We start from the raw sequence: 20207 nt of genomic DNA, 5'->3' as shown, positions 1-20207 counted from the left end.
GTGGATCCAGGATTAGCCCTTTAGCCTTCCCGCACCCCACATCCCATCCGCTGGTGATTCCTGAGGCACACTCGCATCTTCTCTTTCTGATCTGAGTCCTTGCCTCTTGGTCTGGGGCTTAGTGGCTTTATTGCATCTGCTTTCAGTTTTCTTCCCTAATTCCCTCCTCTCTGGTGGCCTTCGGAAGGCTCTGAGTGGTGAGAGAAGCCAGGGATGGGCAGGCCTTGTTTCCCTCTTGGTTTTGTTTGCTTGGCACAGAGTATCTCAAGGCTAAAGGTTACATTATCATCTCTTCATCGCTCTATTACTGCCCTTCTGTGCTGGCACCAGGGGAGTGGAAGCTTCCAGCCCCTAATTCACCCCTTTCCTCTGGGAAATGCAGGGGTGATTTTGCGGAGGCATTTTCCTCATACGTCTCTTTCTGCATGCTTTCTGAAGTTCAGCTACATTTAAAGGACGGGATGCTTTTCTAGGTTAGGATCTCAGCACGGTGCAAGGGCGGTGTCACTGCAGCAACAGTGTTGGGAGAGGAATCATAGTGGGATGGAGTCTTTCCCAAGTGTAGTTCTCCAGTTACCACAGGAAGATTTCCGGGCCCCACTCAGGACCCACCAAGTCAAACCTGCTGGGAGTGGGACCTTAGAATCTGCATTTAAAAGGCTTTCTGGTGACTGTTAGCTCCAGCTGTACTCATGGCATGGAAGAACAGTGCCCTGGGCACTTGGTCAAGGTCACACATTATTGAGACTTTAACCAGTCCCTTCCTTTCTCTGTGCATCAGTTTCCCCATCTGTACAGTGAGGGAAAGAGACTAGATTAATACCATTCCCATCTGAAGACTATGATTCATCACCAAAACACCATTATCTTCTATTGACTCAAAATGATTATTTTTAGGAACCTTTGACATGTTGAGCTTGCCTGTTAGGGAGACAGAAGTACAAAATACGAACCCCGCCTCAATCTAGCTGGGAACGCAAATCCTGTGACATCCAGAAGGTAGCAGGATAGTGTTTGACTAAGTGCCAAGTTATGTAATTCCATTTTAAGTGCGATAGGACTTGAGAAGAGGGATAACTCTGATGGCTGGTATGGTCCTAGGAGGCTGCCTAGAGAAGGTGGGCTTCAAGTTGTTTCTTGAACAACAGGCAGGCAGGTGCAGGTGGTAATAAAAGGCTGAGGCACAGTTGATACAACATAGCATGGAAGAAAGAAAGCAGAGGTGTGAGAACAGGTTTGGCTTATTTGCAGAGCCTTGAGAAACTTGGATTGCTAAAGCAGAAGACAGCGTCTTGAGAACTGGGGAAAAGTGGTTGGAGGAGTGTGTGTAGTACGTGTGTGTGGGTAGTGCATATGTGTGTGTGTAGTGTGTTACATACCAGGCTAAGGAGTCAAGTTCATCCTGAGGCAGAGGGAACCAGGACACTGATAGAATGAGAACAGCTCTGGGCTCTTTCCAGGGCTTTCCAGACCCAGTTGTTTATTAGAAGCTCCCTATTGGTTAAGTGGAACTCTTACCCCCTACACTTCTTTCTTCTCTCTGTGTGGACTTTGCACTTTTTGGAGGTTTTTTGATGTCCCTGAAGGCTTGATATTGGGAGAAAATGAAATGACCTAATTTGCTCCTGCAGAGCTCTGGATGGGTGTTCTGACCTATTTCTAGAAAAGCATAGTTTTGAGTTTGTTTGTCCAGAATTTGGGATGGCCAGCGCATAGCCAACCCCTGTTTTTTACATAGTGACTGTGGGAACGACTTTGTAGATGAGAGAGGATAAAAGAAAGGGGAGGTGAAGTCTGTTGTGCAGGTTGTCCAGCAAACAGGATTATTGGTGCATTCCTAGGCATTTGGTTGGGGAAGGTGGGGATAAGTCCCTTGTTTTCATCAACCCCTGAATTTAACAAATGAGGAAAACTGCATGAATGGGAGAGGCAAGAACCACTGAGTGGCTGTGGGGAGAAGTTCTCTGCAATGGATATACACTCCTTACTGTTGTGCTATGTCAATAAGACAGGTAGCTTGGTAGCTTTTACTGTTGTGCAAATAGCCATGCCATTGATATTTTTCTTGGCTTGGCTGTTTCTTGCCCATTCACCACTCTCCATCAAAGAATGCACGCTTGGGAAGAGCCCTTCCATTGTGGCCCTGCAGAGAAGTTGAACATCCCAAACCAACTTTGCCATGGACTCTCTCTGACCTATAATGGGTCACATCCTTGCCTCTAATTTTTTCTTAGTTTACATAAAAGTAATGGAAATGGCGCGGACAGACCTCATGGGGTGTTGGATGTTAGTAAATCTCAAAGTGAGTGTTCTGTTGTCAGTGAGATGCCATAAAAATGTTCAATATAATGGCTGATTATTTTTCTTTAATCTTAAATAGATACCTAGAATGGGAAAGTCCCATCTTGGTAGCAGAAATTCATTATCTTGGAAAGAGTTTAATGGCTGTTGTGCAAATGAACTGGAGGAAGTTAAATCGTGGAATGGGAAGGAACTGAAAAAAGTGAAATGAGTTGTGCATTAAATTTAGATAAACACAATTATGTGTAACTGGATTATCACGTGTGCAGGCAGGCACTGTATATTAGGCACCTGTGTTTTGATTAAAATCGATTCAGGTGCATGCACTTGGCATCCTTGTGATTCGGAGTTGTGCCTAAGCCACTGTCCAGGCACACAGTGGGCAGGCAGGGAAACGTCTGATATCCAGGTCCCCAGCTGGAGAAATTTAAAGGGCCGAGGACCAGACCGGCCCAAGACCATTTCAGGAAACTGCTAACTCTCTTAGAGAAAGCTCCAGCTCTCTTTCATGTACAGCTTCCTTTTGGGTTTCTGAATTTCAGCTGATGTCAGGGAAGTGGTCCCGGGGTCCAGTGGAGTCTAATGACCTGCTTCTTACTCCATGATGAGGACAGATGCCAAATGGTAGATGGCAGATGGCATCAGGGGATGTTGGGGACTGGGCGTGCCTGCCATTCAAGTAGATGTGACTGCTGAGGCGCTAGTAATGGAAACACAGAATCTCTTTGAACCCGTCTGTAGATGGAGAGAATTAGGCTCGGTTGCTTCTTACCATTGGGTCCAAGTCTGTAAGTCAGAGTCATCTCCAGATCAAAAGCAAGCCCATCGTCTGATCCCTGGGTGGCTGTACGAGTGATCAGAGCCAGCCGGGCAGCACCTCACCTTGAAGGAGGACAGATGTAGAGAAACCACTGTCGATACCCAGTTAATTCCTGTTGGCATGTTTTACTTCAAATGCAAAGCATCATCAGGATTAAAATAAATGCTACCAGTTACAGGAATGCATTAAATTAATAATTGTTTTCCCTTGCTTGATCCTATAATACCCCTCCACTCAACGGATAAATACTAAACCCTCCTCTGGGTGATTTGAGATGCACTGTATGTTGTTACACAAACTAAAGTAAGCTTGCTTTTTTTTCCTCCCCTTTTGTTCCTCTTCTCTGCCCTCCTCCCCATCCCCATCACAGGTTATACTTATCCTGACGAAGCTGTACGACTTCAACCTGGGGAGCGTGACTGAGAGCTCACTCTGGAGGTAAGTGGATTAGAGGTTCTTAACAAGCTTCTGTGGCTTGGCTCACTTGAAGAATGCCAGCCACGCGGCTGGGGGGCACGTTTTGGAAGAGGCAGGAAGCAATCCTCCTCGTGGAAGAGCCCCTTAGCCCCCCAGGTGGAATGGACAGCCCCACCTGTGAACTCCCGTAGCACTCTGCTTATCTCTCTGGGGGCCTGTCACAGCCCTGTCTGCTTGGCACCATTGTTGCTTCTGCGTTCCTGCGCTGTCTTGTTCTGCTTGAGGGACACACGTCTGGTTAGAGAGATCAGGGGAGCATGCCCGGAATGAGAAGAGCCGTGGGTCAGGGAGTCTGCTGAGGGGAGAGTCTTGCCTTGGGTGTGAGTCTTGGCCCAAGGACCATTTCCGGCCCTGTGCATCTGTGACATGCTGTGGTTGTTACCTGTCCTTGTGGGAATAGATACACGTGGGGATCAGGTCCAGATGGGGACCTTCATGGGCTTCTTGATACATATATTTTAGTATATTCACTATACATATTTATAAATGCTTACTGTATATTAATGTCTATATATTTAATAAACATTTACTATATATTTAATAAATTTAATATGCGTTAAAATGTATATTGGTAATACATATATTTTAATATATATCGAAATATGTATTTTATGGCTGCAATGGCATAGAGATAAGTGTGTTAATATAGTATATGGAAACTTTTTTCAGCCTCAAAGTTCATTTTTTGTTTGGACTTTAAAAGAAATGAAACATGTTTGTGGATCCTTAAAAGTATGGTAAGCCCTGGGCACTGTGCCCATTGTGCCTGCTGGATAAGTCCGCTCTGAGGGGATGCGGGTCATGGGACAGAGAGAAGGATGCGGGTGGTTAGATCAGGGAGAGCTTGACTGAAGCAGAGGCCTGAGGACTTTCTCTGCACCGGGCGCTTTGGCGCCAGGCTCTACACAGCACATGTGCACACTGTGGGCAGTGACAGGGCAACAGCAAATTCCATCAGTCGCTCTGAGTCAGCACTTAGGGCTTAGGCTCTGGGAAGGCTGTGTTGTCTGTCCCGTTTGCTTTGTCATTTGTAAACACTGGGGAGGGGGCACTGTCACAAAAGGCTCTTCACTGGGCTGCGTCATCATCCCAGACCTCTGTCCTGAGGGTTTCCTGGGGTCTTGGAGCAGAAGTGGTCTGGGGCATGAATATCTGTGTGCCTTGCTTCTTCTTCATCCGACCTGTTTGTTTGCAGAGGACTGGCCAGAGTTTGTTTCCCAGGAAGGGGGAACAGTCACAGCATCTATTAAATATTTAGGGGTTAATTGCTCATATCCACTCAGGCCTGCCTCCATTCGCCCAGGATGTCCACAACCTAACTTTGCTGCTCAATGAAAATTGGCAGAGATATAAGAAAGCACTGTTTCTCTAATAGATGAGAGCATGCCTATTTCCACTTACACAGGACTCCCGGGGAAGTAGAGCCTCAGAAAACTTCCTCTCAGGCCCAATCGTAGTGATACTATGGTGATACCTGAAGCCCTGACTCGCGCACTGCCTTCGGAGGGCAAATAATAAAAACAAGCCAGAAGATCCTGCCCTTACAATGGGAGAAGCTCTACCTGGCAGCCCATATTTCAAGAAAGGTTTGGCTAGGTCTAGGGGTGGGCCAGGCACAGCCAGGGGCCCATGCCCAGGCCCAGGCCATGCTTACTGCTAGAGGCCCTTAAGTAATGAAGTGTGTGGCCTGTGGTCATAAGAGCCAGTATATTCACTGGTGTGTACCAGAGACCATAGGCAGCCTAAGGGCACCCTGATGTGCACTGGCCAGGATTCAGATCCCACCTCACCCGCCCAAAGAGCTCTGTAACTTTTTAACCTCTTTGTATCAGTTTTCTGGGGCTGCTGTGACACCGTACCACTAACTGCCTGGTCTAAAGCTGCGGAAATGTACTCTCTCTCAGTTCTGGAATGTGGAAGTCTGAAATCAAGGTGTCTGTAGGGCCGCACTCCCTCTGAAGGCTCTAGAGAGAATCCTTCCAGCCTTGGTGGCTGCTGGCATTCCTTGTAGCTAAGGCTATGGTCCTCCTTCTCTGCCTACATCATCTCCTTGGCCCACTCCTCTCCTGTCCCTTTTAAGGAAGGTTGCCATTGGAGTTAGGCCCCAGGATAATCCAGCACGATCTCATCTTGAGATCCTTAAATGCATCTGGAAAGATCCTTTTTTTGTCAAACAAGCTCCGTGACAGGTTTTGGGGGTAAGGATGTTGAACATATTTTTCTGGGTGGTCACCATTCAGCGCATCTCTCTTTCCCTGGATGTAAGTTGGAGATAGTACAGAAACCCCTTTGCTGCAACCACATTGTTCTTGCCTTCCCTGAGACACATCACCTTGTCCCCTCCACGGCCCTTACCCCCGCCGCCTTTTTCTGCTCCTCTCCAAGGGGGGCGGGCAGTGCCTCTGTTCCTTACCCTCTCAGTTCCTCTAATCAGGGAGGCCTTTTTCCAGGACTTCACATTCCATCACTCAACTTGCATTTTCCTCCTTAGTACTTACCCCCATCTGGCATGCTAAATATTTTACTTATTGAATGATTTATTGTCTGCCTATAACCGCTAACATCTAAGCTTGTAGAGAGAGACTTTTTTTCCATTTTAATTCAGGGCTATACTCTCTGCACCTAGGACAGTATCTGGCACATAGGAGATACTTAATAAATGTTTGCTCAATGAATTAGTGGATGATTTGCAAGGACTAAATGAAATAATAAATGTAAAAACCCTTAAGAGTGGCTCACACGTAGAAAGTGTTCACTTAATTGTAATGATTGATTATTATAACCCTCTGTGTTTGTATAGTGTTCATCCCATTATTGACTTTGTTTATAAGGATCCAATGATGTCGGGGTCCATGTGATGGAAATTATAGGGCACCAAGGGGATATATTCTGTGATATGGATGAATTAGCAGAGATCTTCAGGGGGTTAGGGAGGGGAGAAGAGTGATTTAGATGGTTGTTCCTTGTGCTGATTAGAGGGAATTGAAGTATCGGTTTCTAGCAACAAGAGGATGTTCTTCTGTAGACAGGATTCTATGAGCTGGGGGTTGGACTGATGGGTGGGATGTGACTTGGCAAGTGAGAAGTGGAAAAACATCCTTACTACAAGGGAAAAGGGCAGGTAAGCCTGAGCTGCAGGAGAAAAGGGAGCCAAGCAATAGGAAGAGAGAGCAGCTGGTCTTGGACTAGGGAGGGAACGTTTGGGTGGGTCTCTTCATGTTCACAGAAGGGGCCAAACCAAAGAGTGTTACACTAAGCATGGTTTGCAGATAACAGATTCATGTGGTGTGACCTTATAAGGATTTGGAATGCTGGTGGATATTGTAGGCTTTCCCTCTGGATAATTGTTATATATGAATGTGTTTTTGTGCTCTGTTTCCAAGGGTTCATGGGTCTGATAAAGCCCTGCTTAGCAACCCCTGCATAGAGCTAGAGAGAGAAAAGGGGCTGTTTCTATCCTTCGGGGGGAATTTTCCAATGTGCTGGGGCCTCACAGCATTTCTTCAAACCTTGCATTGTCTTTCCTGCTCATCCCCTAGAGATCTGTGTCTCCCATCCTCTTTTCTGTCCCGATAATGATGATGTATTTTGCAGGTAGAGCCTAGAGCACTGTGACCTTCCTTACTAACACAGTGTGCAGAGAAAAAGAAACTAAATTAAACACGCACCCTTTCAGTTTTGTGATTTGGCCCAACATGCTTAACCAAGTTGAAATTGAATTTAGGGGATTCTTCTTCAATTTTCTGTACAGCAGAGGAGCCTGGAGCAGCAGCTGTCATGACAAGATGACACTCCCTGCCGGGTTACAGTGGGATATAATTATTCGCCTCCCCGGATTAATAATTCAGAGGCCATCTACTTCTAAATAGACAAAAGACTGTTGAAAGCATTCAATAGGGTAGGGGTATCTTAAGCCCTCACGACATTCTTTCTGAAACTCCTCCGTGCTGTTTTCCTGGGGGGAGGGTCAAATTTTTTCTCTACCAATGCAAGGATGGCTGTATATTAATAACTGGTTATTAGCACAACCATCTGTTTGTATCCTTTAGTCAATGGACATTTTCCATAGAGAATTCATGCTTATAGACTTAAGGAGGTTGGGGACTGATATTTTTTTAAAAGACCCAGGGCTTCACTTTCGGGGTGTTTTCAGTCCATAATGTGTCAAATCTGGAGGTTGCCCATCAGTCAAGAGTGATGCTGGCCCCCAGTACTGTTAGATTTGATAGAAGCCTGACCCAAAAAAGGAGAGATAAGTTCAGATCTAAAGGCTGAGCATTAGTTGATCTGTTTCCTGCTCATCGATGTAATTAAGAATAGAAGTTCAGAGACTGGTGGCCTGGGTTCAAGTCCACACTCCTCCACTTGGCCACGGAATGACTTTGAACAAGTTTCTTCACCTCTCTGTGCCTCCATTTCCTTACTGTACAATGAGGATTATACGGGTGCCCACCTCATAGTGTGGTTATGATGTTTCACATGAAATACAATGTGTGAACTGCCTAGCATAGTGCCTGGTATACAGTGCCCACCCGTGGAAAACGCTCAGGGAGGGTTGGTAATCCTATGGGATCTGGTAATTGATCTGCTTCTTGGTGCCGGCTCCGCTTCCTGACAACAGCGTGAGACACGTTGTGCCCTTAGAAAAGCAACCAGGTTGCTCAGCCGTTTTTCCTAGGGCCCAGAGAGCAGAGAGAGGAGTTCCTGGATAAGGTGTTTGTGGAGCATACCACCTCCTGGGCTCATCCTCCTGGGAAGCTTCCCTGCCCCTCCTCCCCGAGTGGGGTGCCCCTGTTCTGCTCACCACTGGCACCACTTACACTGTGTTGTGATTTGTTTCCAGCCTGTGAGCTTCCCAAGAGCAGGGACCATGTGCCTTTCATGTTTCTGGATCTATAACGCATAGCACTTGGGCTGCACTAAAGAAGGGCTTGGAGGGGTGCCTGGGTGGCGCAGTCGGTTAAGCGTCCGACTTCAGCCAGGTCACGATCTCGCGGTCCGTGAGTTCGAGCCCCGCGTCAGGCTCTGGGCTGATGGCTCGGAGCCTGGAGCCTGTTTCTGATTCTGTGTCTCCCTCTCTCTCTGCCCCTCCCCTGTTCATGCTCTGTCTCTCTCTGTCCCAAAAATAAATAAACGTTGAAAAAAAAAAAAATTAAAAAAAAAAAAAAAAAAAAAAAGAAGGGCTTGGAGAGCTGAACTGAAGTACCAGTGGCCCCAAATCGGTTGCAGCATCAGCCTTGCCTTGGCCTGTCGCTTTCCTTGTATTGAGTTGTCTCATCCTCCTGCCACTGGGGAATCCAGTGACTTTTCATCCGGTTTGCAAGCTGTTGGCTGGACCATTTATTTCCTCCCCTAATTGTTCTGTCAGTGACCTTTCTGGGGGATGCTGTATTTTTTTTAATAGAAAATGGAGACCTTTGGATTTATTAATTTTTTGTTTGCCAAGAAAACCCTGATAATAATTGCTAAGACTTCCCAGAAGTTATTAGTTTACAAATTTTAATGACACTCATGATTTATTTATGTGTTTCCCTCCCTCTGCAGCTGCTCACCCCAATTCCTTAGTGGAATTGCTGCTGAATCTGAGTGAATTAATGGAAACAAAACTGCAGATTGGAATGACATTTTTTTGTTAGGCTGTTAATTAAAAACTTCCCGTCCTATTCGCTAGGCTCTTCATATGTGAAGTCCCGAAGGCTGGGCTGATGATACAGGCTGTGAAATCCTCTCCCTAGAACTGGGGCCTCTTTCTATTTGCTTTCAGTAGTAATAAATCTGGTGAAAGCTCCTGAATGGGTCACAGAGCATTCAATTGAACAGATATTAATTGAGCATCAATTATATAAGCAGCCCTGTGCTCATTGCTGGGGGATGCAGGATAATTATGTCATGCTTGTTATCCTCGAGGAATGTTTCGTTTTGTTGAGAGGTAAGATTAATGTACTAGGAACCAACATCAGGCATATGCACGAATAATATGTATATACAAAATACAGTGCATTCTGCAAGAAGTTGCCCTGCTATAGAAATACTTATATTTTTATTACCACCCATCTCATTCTATAAAGGATGCAAAATAATTCTAGGAAGGACTTAGAGAAGTGATCAATATGGCACCTATTTTTTGTTTTGCTGTTTAATATAAAACATTTATTTCTCTGTTAGGGTGTGAAACTCTTAATAGGAAAGCCTCTCTCCTGTACCATTGGTTCCCATGGTTCTCGGAAACACCGGGTAATTGGTGGGATTGAATATGAGTAGTGGATAAGGAGTCGGTCCTGGATTCAGACTGCCTGGATGTGAATCCCAGCTCTACTGCTTATTAGTTATACCACCTTGAGCAATGTTTTAATTTCTCTCAGCCTCATTTACGTACCAATATAATGGGATGACAGTAAGACCTGTCTTGTGAGAGCTTTGTGAGAAGTCACTGAGATGGTACATGTAATGCAAAATGCCTGTAATCTAGTCATTACTTAATATAAACAGTAACATCTGTTGATAGGTCCACATCTGCCTAGCTCAGCAGCTTCCACCTGGTTCCACATGACAGTTGTGCTGGTAACTTTAGGAGGGCAGGGTGCAGAGCACATCTAGAATCCTAAGCATGTAAGGCCTGGACATGATACACTTCTTTTGAGAGAACACTGTGGAGTCTTCCTCTTTGCATACTAATCTGTGCTTAGCAAAAGCGCAAGGTGAATATATTACTTGGTTTTTCTACACCAGATGCTGATAATGATTTGGAGTAAAGGATACAAACCACAATCTGATTTAAGTTCCCCTAACATAGTGTTGAGTTTACTCATCTGTTACTGGTTATTTTCTTTTTAATGCAACCATAAGGGAATCTAAGCACATTGAAGAGGTTTGTTACTGTCCAAGTACTTAACATGGAAGTCAGAGTGAGATCATGCATGTTTTTCAAATTTGGCATATCCTCACAATTTCTTGTGGAATGTGCTAAAAATCTAAATTCCTGGGTCCTACCCAAGAGATTCCAATTTAGTAAGGCTGAGGATTACTCCGGATGTACAATTTTCGAAGTGCCCTAGTGGCCTCTTAACATCATGTAGGACCAGGAACCAGTGATCTAGGAGAAAGCCTGGTTCTGGCCCATCTCAGTTACCAGGAAAATGGATTACTCTTGCCATCCTTCTGCTTCCTCATAAACAAAGGTATGAGGTGAAATGATCTCTCAAGTCTCTTTCAACTCCCAAGTCCACAGATTCTTCCATCTTGGGAAATCAAACAAGAAGCCCACACAGTGGGATTAATGATGCGCAACGGATAACGCCCTCACTCCCGAGCATAGCCACCTTCCTTAAAAAATCAGGTATTGTTAACAACACATACACAACCCTGCTGACATGCCATGCCGCTCACTGATGGATAGTGGCCAGTTGGCAGGTATTAGCTAGAACACCTCTCCAAACTACTTAATTTAAATTCATTAAACGAAGGGAGCATCACTCAACTTGTGAAAGTCTTTGTTCCAAAAAACAGAATGAGAAAGGGGTTTGCCCTAAATATTGAGCCCTCAAATATCTTACTTTGTTAGAGAATAGAGAAATGAGAATACTGGAGAATGGGGTCTGGATTGCAGATTTGTTGTTTTCCTATTTATTATGGGAAAGAGGGGTTCTTTTTATGGCCTAGTCTTTTTGTCTTCCATGAGGCAGGACGCAGACATGTATAAATCTTGATTTTTGTCCAGTGGCTGAGAGAATGTAACACTTTTGTATGGATCATGTCTGTTGATTGTTATTTTATGTTGTTTTCGCTTTCATCCAAATGCAGTGCCATTTTATTGCAATCATAAATAACCTCACCATTTGGAGAAGGGGTGTGAAATTCTGCCCATCCCTTTCCCCAGCCTGTGCTCCCTCTCATTTTCCCAGCAGGAGATTCATTAGCTTTCTAATGAAGTTAATAAGTAAACAGGATCAGACAGTCCCTTCTAAAATAACATTTATAACTGGATGCATTTCCCTACTCTCTAAGGTAAGCCATAATTTATTTCCCTGCCAGATGTCCACGTGTGTAACACTATGATAGGTGGATCCTTGGAATTTGGTTTAAAACCCAAGGGAAAAAAAAAAGAGGAAAATTTTCAACTCACATAGAGCCTATCTATTACCAAGTTTATAGGAGAGTGGATTTTTACCAACCCTATTTCTGCTTATGTATATACAACGCCTATAAAGATAAGGTAGTCAAGCTTTCATGGTTACTTTCTCATCATTTGGTGGTCAATTACTTTATTGGACGTCCACCGTAAATGTCTTTAGGAGGCCTTTGGCAGCTTCCCCACAAAGACCACTGCCCTCGATATTATTTGGGAAGCAATAAACTGGTAAAAAGACATGTTCTGTTTTCTCCTTCACATGTCTGTGAGGTTTCTTTTCAAGAATTGCTGAACTTACAAAGGAGGCATTTCACACCTTCCTGCCTAAATGCTTTGTACCCAAATTAGAGCTAAAGTTAAGTCTTAAAATGCAATACGTAGATAGGGTTTATCTTTAAAAGCTCCCCCTTTCAGTGGTACTTATCTCTTAAACTGGTATACTATTTGTAGTCACTGCCCACATGAATGCCTGGCACGTCTCCTGTTTCTGGGAGGAATGTGAAGCCTGTGCATTGAACATTCCATTTTACGGATGGATGAACTAAGGTCCCGAATGGGTTGGTGCTCACTGATTCAGATCTGGGACCCAAATCTAGGTCTCTCCATTCTCAGTAGCCCCCTGCTCTTGCTGTTACATTAGTAATCACTCTTTCCTGGCCTTTCTAGCTCAGCCACCATTCATATTTCATAAGAGATCTATAGCCATGGGGTTGCACTGGGGACTAGGAATGGGTTTCTTGGATGTTTGTCTAAGTGATTTTCAATTCTGGTGGATCATGAAAATCACCTGGGAAATATAAGACAAGCCAGTCTCCTGGGCCTCATTCCAAACCTATTGAGCCAGTTTCTGGGGGTGAAGATCTAGTTGTTTATAGTTTTAAGTTTATTTATTTTGAGAGAGAGGAAGAAAAAAATGAGAGTGGAGGAGGGGCAGAGAGAGAGAATCCCAAGCAGGCTTTGCACTGTCAACACAGAGCCAGATGCAGGGCTTGAACCCACAAACTGTGAGATCATGACGTGAACTGAAACCAAGAGTCAGATGCTTAACCGACTGAACCACCCAGGCTCCCCAAGTTGTTTATAGTGTTTAAAGAGCTCCCCTGTTGATTCTGATATAACTGTCGACCTAAGAGAGGTCATGGCCATCTTTACTTCTGAAAAGTGCATAAAAACTTGTTGTGGGGAATTCCCCCTTAGCATAGCACCTTTCCCTTGTATCTATTATCCTTATGTCTGGTTCACAATGAGAAGCACAGTCATTCATGCCCTCATCTTTATAAATGACAACCATAAAGGTTAATAATTGGAATGAGCTCTGGCACTTACTAATTAGCTCACATTCTGTCAGCATCAAACTTGTTTAATTGGCAATTAACATTGATTTTAGAGAGTGGTACCACAAGAGAATGGTTACAAGGTGCTGCTATCTGTGGAGTTGTGCTTGAGATGAACCCTGTGAGGCTGAGTTGGCAGCTGGGAATCCAGGTTCCCTGGGGGTTTGGAAGGGCCAACAAATGGGAAATAGTTTCCAGGTGATTTTGGAAGGCTTTCTATTCATAATACTTGGTTGCAAGCAATAGAAGTAATCACTAATTTAGGCGAGATGTAGGATTTGTTGGAAGGATACTGGGATCACTCAGCGTTTGGAGGAACAGGTAACAGGAAGACTCCAGCAAGGACCAAAATCCTAGGCCTCTCTCGGGACCATGGTATGTCATGACTCTATTCTCTGCATCTCCAGGGACCACAGCATCTGAATGTCATGGTTCTACTCTCTAGTGAGCTGCCATAATATGACAACAACCTTCTCCGTGATTTAAATTCCCAATAGAGAATTGGAAGGCCCCCTTGAGTCAAGCAGGCAAGACTTTATGTTTGGGGGTGAGAAATTCCCAGTCTAGGCTGGCTTTCTTATTCATTCCTGTGCATAGGGAGACTGGGACCACTAGAAAAAAAAAACTAGGGAAGAGTTTTGGGAATACTAGACCAATAACCTTCAAGGGTATCAAATGTTTTCTGAGGTATTCTAATATAAAGGAGACTTAAAATACACTACATTTTAAAGAGCATCCCTTCACTTGTACTATTAATTTAAAAGACTAATTTAGAATGTGTTAGGGAATGTCTAGGAGCTTTACTTGTAAAGATACCACTTATAACAACCTTGCAAGGATTTTATTCCATTTTGGTAGAGATGAATCTGAGGTTTTTATAATCAGCAAGTAATGGAGATTAAGTTTGACCTCACCCCTGTAAAACAAAAATACATGCTTGTCTGACTTTGTCATACTGCCTCCCCAAATAATTTTCAGTTCGGGGTCTAGTTAGTGAGCACCTTCTCAGTTTTGGATGCTGCATTGCCATATCTGTTCTCCTGAACTTTAGACAACGTACCATAGTCCCAATAGTCTCCATAAATGATGGCATTGGGATTAATTAGACATGTTGCCAAAAATTCTCAATTTTTGGCATACCTCCTTCCCACCACCTCACCCAGAGATGCAGCAGGTAAAATGCTCGTAATCATCTGCAAATTCTCACTCATTCCGTTTATGGTTGTTGAGTACAGAGTGTTCTATGGGATGAGTGTGACATTTGTGATCATACACACTTTCAATTGAAATTTTTGTGAGACAAATGAAGATACACATACAGCTTTAAGAAATGATACAGATTGAGCTTGTGTACTCTCTACCCAGTCTCTCTAATGGTAATATTTTTTTTTTTTTTTTTTTTTTTTTTTTTTGCTGTTACACCACCAAAACAGAAGCACAGTTTTATTTCTGTACAGCAGCAAAACCAACTAAGAAATGTTATTTAAACAAAATATCCCATTCACTATTACAGAAAAAAAAACAAACAAACTTGTTTTATCTCGGAAAAATGTTCACATAGACATGTGAGAATTTTATGAATAAAATTATAATCACAATATACGCTGGACATCATGCCTTGTTCGACTAAAAGTGATTCTACTCTTCTTGTTGACATTTTGTTTTCATATTTTTCTTAATCGGAAGGAACGTAAACTGTTCCCTGGTTTAGAGGCATTATCTAATGGTAATATTTTATCGAACTATAATATCACAACAGTGCATTGACATTGATACAATCATCAATCTTACACAAATTTGTTGTTCTCATTTGTGTGTGTGTGTGTGTAGATTTGTCTATCCACCACTGCAGTGAAGATACTGAACAGTTGCATTACAAGAATCTCTCGTGTTCCCCTTTTATAATCACATCTACCTCTCTTTCCCCAGACCCTTCATCACTAAACCTCGGCAACCTCTGATCTATTCTCCGTTTATAAAATGTTTTCTTTCAAAATGGTTAAAGAAATGGAATCATACAGTATGTAACCTTTGGGGGTTACCATTTTCACTTAGTGTAATTCCCTGGAGACTCACCCAGATTGCTGTGTATCAATAGTTTGTACTTATTGTTGAGGAGTATTCCACGTATGCATGTACCGCAGGTGGCTTAACTTTTTACCCGTTGAAGGACATTTGGCTATTTCCCAGTTTTTTGTTGTTGCAGATAATGCTGTTATGAACATATGAGTACAGGTCTTTGTGCAGAGATAAGTTTTCATTCCTCTGGGACAACTGCTTAGGAGTGTGATTTCTGAGTCATGTCGTAGTTGTGTGTTTAGTTTTAGAAGAAACTGACAAACCTTTTCAGAGTCGCTGTTCCATTTTATATTCCTACCAACAATGTCTGAATGATCCAGTTTTTTATAGCCTTGTCAGCAAGGCTTTTTCACTACTTTTAATTTTAGCCATGGTAAGAGGGAGGCAGTAATATCTCATTGTGGTTTGAATTTGCATCCTTGATAGCTGATGATGTTGAACATCTTTTCATGTGCCTACTTAGCATCTGTATATTGTCTTTGGTGAAATGTCTGTTCATGTCTTTTGCCCACTTAAAGATACACTTTAGAGATATTATTGAAATACAAGAAGCTGTACATATTTAATATATATGTATGTATGTGTGTATATATATATATATATATATATATATAAAACTTGGTGAATTTGGAGGTAAGTGAAGCTGTCACCACAACCTCTGTCATAAACATATCCATCACCTGTAAAGTTTCCTGCTGCCTTCTTTATTCATTATTATTTTTTGTGATAAGAACTCTTAACACAAGTTCTTACCATATTAACACATTTTTAAGTCTGCAATACAGTATTGTTAACTATAGCTTTATGCTATATGGCAGATGTCTAAGACATGATTATCTTGTATAATTTAGAACTTTGTACCATTTGATTAATGCCTCCCCATTTCTTCTTCCAGCCCCTGGCCACCACCATTACATTCTCTGCTTCTATGAATTTGATTATTTTAGATTCCTTATTCAAGCAGTATCATGTATTTGTACTTCTGTGTCTGGCTTATTTCACTTAGCGTAATGTCCTCCAGTATCATTTATGTTGTTGCAAATGGCAGGATGTCCTTCTTTTTTTAAGACTTAATGTTCCATTGTATGCGTATACTACATTTTCTTTATTGATTCATCCATCAGTGGACATTTATGTTGCTTCCATGTCTTGGCTCTTGTGAAAAATGATGCAATGGACATAAGAGTACAGATATCCCTTTCAGATTCATATTTAAATTCAAATGGATATACACTCAGAAGTGGTATTGTTGGAGCATATGATAGTAAAACTGCCATATTGTTTTCCATAGTGGCCGTACTAGTTTACATACCCACCAACAGTGTGTGGGGGTTCCGGTCCCACCACATAATGACCAGCGTGTATTATCTCTTGTTTCTTTGTTAATCTACATACTAATAGGTAGGAAGTGATATCTCATTGTGGTTTTGATTCGCATTTCCCTGATAATTAGTGATGTTGAGCACCTATTCATATACCTGTTGGCCATTTTGTATGTTTTCTTTGGAGAAATATCTAAATGTCTATTCAGTTTTTAGTTCATATTTTAATTGGGCTATTTTTTTTTTGGTATTGAGTTATAGGGATTCTTTATATGTTTTGAATATTAACCATTTATCACAATGTTATATGATTTGCAAGTATTATCTCTCATTCCGTAGGTTGCCTTTTCATTTTGTTGATGGTTACCTTTGCTGTGCAGAAGCTTTTTAGTTTGATGTAATCCTACTTGCTTAGTTTTGCTTTTGTTGCCTGTGCTTTTGGTGACATATGCAATAAATCATTGCCAAAGCCAATGGCAAGAAACTTTTCACCTATTTTTTTCTTCTAGCAATTTTTTTTAGCAGTTCTATGGTGTTAGGTCATATGCTTAAGTCTTCAATTCATTTTGAGTTGATTTTCATGTATGGTCTAAGATAAGGGTCTAGTTTCATTCTTTTAGGGGTAGTTACCAAATTTCCCATATACTGTTTCTTAAAAAGCCTTTTCTTTGTTCATTCTGTATTTTGGCATTTTTGTTGAAGATTAGTTGACCATGTATGAGTTGATCTATTTCTGGTCTCTGGAGGTCAATTTTTATGCCAATGCTATATTGTTTTGAATACTTTGGCTTTGTAATATATTTTGAAATTAGGAAGTGTGATGCCCCCAGCTATTTTTTTTTTCTCAAAATTGCTTTGGCTATTTTGGGTCTTTTGTGATTTCACATGAATAATTTTAGGATTATTTTTTTCTATTTCTGTGTAAAATTTCATTGGGACTTTGATAGAGATTACATTGAATCTATAGATCACTTTGAGTAGTATGACATTTTAATAATAATAATTTGTCTAATCTCAACACATCTGTCTTTCCATTTATTGGTATTTGCTTTCATTTCTTTCATCAATGTTTTATAGTTTTCAGTGTATGGGTGTTTTACCTCTTTGGCCAAGTTTATTCCTAAGTATTCATTTTGATGTTATTATAAATGAGATTTTGTTAATTTCCTTTGTGGATAGTTCATTGTTAGTGTGTGGATGCACCTTGAGAGCATTATGCTAAGTGAAGTAAGAGACAGAGAAAGACAAATGCCATAGGAGCCTTCTTATATGTGGAGTTTAATAACAAACAAAGAAAGCAAATTCACAGATGTAGAAAACAGATTGGTGGTTGCCAGAGGTTGGGGTGGAAGGGGGTGCGCAGAATGGGTGAAGGTGTTCAAAGATACAGTCTGGTAGTTATAAAATTAATAGGAACTGGGGACATAATGTACAGCATGATGACTGTAGTTAATAATACTGTACTGCATATTTGAAAGTTACTAAGAGTATACATCTTAAAAGTTGTCATCACAAGAAACACAGTTTATAACTATGTGTAGTGATGATGGATATTTACTAGACTTATTATGGTGATCATTTCACAGTATGTACAATATCAAATCACCATTTTGCACACCAGGAAGATGTTATATGTCCATTTTATCTCAACAAAGAAGAGAGAAATACAACTCATTTTTGTATGTTGACTTTGTATCCTTCAACTTTGTTGAATTTGTGTATCAGTTCTAATGTTTTTTTTTCTTGAGTCTTTAGGGTTCATACACACACACACACACACACACACACACACACATACACATATAATAATAGCATGTTGTCTGCAAACAGATAATTTTACTTTTTCCTTGGATTTGATTACCTTTTATTCCTTATTCCTCCCTTAATTGTTCTGGCTAGGTCTTCTGGTGCCATGTTGAATAGCAGTGGTGAGCGTGGTTTTTTTCCCATTGAGTGAGAGATTAGCTATGGATTTTTCATACATGGCCTCTATTGTGATGACTAAGTTCCTTCTATGACTAAGTTGTTGAAACTTTTTTGGTGGGTGTGAAAGGATATTGAATTTTATCAGATGCTTTTTCTGCACTTCTTGGGATGATCATGCAATTTTTATCTTTTATTCTGTTAATGTGGTGTACCACATTGATTGATTTGCATATATTGAACCTTCCTTGCATGCCAGGGATAAATCCCACTTGGTTATGGTATAGGATCCTTTAAATGTGTTGTAAATTAGGTTTTTGTTCATATCTTGTTGGTGATTTTTGCATATATGTTCATCAGAGATATTGGCCTGTAGTTTTCTTTTCTTGTGGTATCTCTGCCTGGGTTTGGTATCAGAGTGATGCTGGCTTCAGAAAATGAGTTTGGAAGAATTTCTTCTTTTTCTGTTTTTTGGAAAAGTTCAAGAAGGATTAGTTTTGATTCTTTAAATGTTTGGTAGGGCTCACCTATGAAGCCATCTGGTTCTGGGCTTTTTTTTGTTGTTGTTGGGAGTTTTCTGATTATTTCAGTCTCTCTGTTTGTTATTGGTCTGTTCAAATTTTCTATTGGGGAGGGGGGTTCAGTCTTGGTATGTCATATGTTTTAGGCATTTATCCATTCCTTCTAGTTTTTCCAGTGTCTTGGCATGCAGTTGTTCATAATGGTCTCTTATAATCTTTTTTTTATTTCTGTGACATCTGTAATGGTTCCTCTTCTATTTTAGAATTTATATATTTGAGCCTTTTCTTTGTTTCTTAGTCTAACTGAAGACCTTTTGGTTTTTTATATCTTCAAAAAACCAACTCTTAGTTTTGTCAGTTATTTAATTATTTTTTAGTTTCTATTTTATTGATTTCTGCTCTTAACTTTATTATTTTCTTCCTTCTGCCAACTTTGGGCTTAGTTTCTTTTTCTTTTCCTAGTTCCTTGGGGTGTAATGTTAATTTTTTTAAGATGATCTTTTTTAATCCATGTGCTTATGGCTATAAACTTCTCTCTCACTGCTGCTTTTGCTTCACTCCAGAAGTTTTGGTATGTTCTGTTTTGGCTTGTCTCAAGATATTTTCTAATTTGCCTTTTTGTTTTGACCCATTGATTAAGAGCGTATATTTAATTTCCATGTATTTGTGATTTTTTTATTTTTACTTTTCCTTTTGTTACTGATTGCTAATTTAATTCCACTGTGGTCAGAAAAGATACTTGGAATAAGTTAAATCTTCTTACACTTGTTAATCCTTGTTTTGTGACCTAGCCTATGATTTGTTCTGGAGAATGTTCTGGGTGCTGCTGTTGGATGGAATGTTCCATCTATGTCCGTTAGGTTTACTTGGTCTGTAGTGTTGTTCAAGTCAGTTTCTTTATTGATTTTCTTTCTGGATGATCTATCAACTATTGAAACTGGGATATTGAAGGTTCTTCCTAGTATTGGGTTCTTGTCTATTTATTCCTTCAGTTATGTCAGTGTTTGCTTCATATATTTAAGTGCTCTAATGTTGGATGCATATATATTTATAATTTCTGTATCTTCCTATTGAATTAACCCATCTAAAATTATGTAATGACATTCTTTTTTTCTTGTGACAGTTTTGATTGCCATAAGTATAGGCACCCCTCTGCTCTGTTTTGGCTACCATGTATATGGAATATCATTTTCCATCCTCCACATTTAGTGTTCTTAAATGTGAAGGCAGTCTCTCCTAGGCCGCATATAATTAGATCTTTTTTGGAAAAAAATGCATTCAGCTACTCTTTATATTTTAATT

At 41.1% G+C, this 20207-nt stretch overlaps 1 protein-coding gene across 1 annotated transcript in view; it reads left to right on the top strand.

Moving 5' to 3' along the window:
* Positions 1–2929: 2929 nt before the first annotated feature.
* The window catches only part of SORCS3 (sortilin related VPS10 domain containing receptor 3), a 414417-nt gene continuing 397139 nt past the window's right edge, over positions 2930–20207 (top strand). The window contains exons 1-2 of the mRNA XM_032595155.1: positions 2930–3004; positions 3492–3559. Coding sequence (XP_032451046.1) covers positions 2930–3004; positions 3492–3559 — 143 coding nt within the window. The remainder of the gene's footprint in view (positions 3005–3491; positions 3560–20207) is intronic.

This window comes from Lynx canadensis, chromosome D2 (assembly GCF_007474595.2).
Source record: "Lynx canadensis isolate LIC74 chromosome D2, mLynCan4.pri.v2, whole genome shotgun sequence".
NCBI lineage: Eukaryota > Metazoa > Chordata > Mammalia > Carnivora > Felidae > Lynx > Lynx canadensis.
Note: the sequence above shows the minus strand (reverse complement) of the source record. Positions and strands in the feature narration are given on the sequence as shown.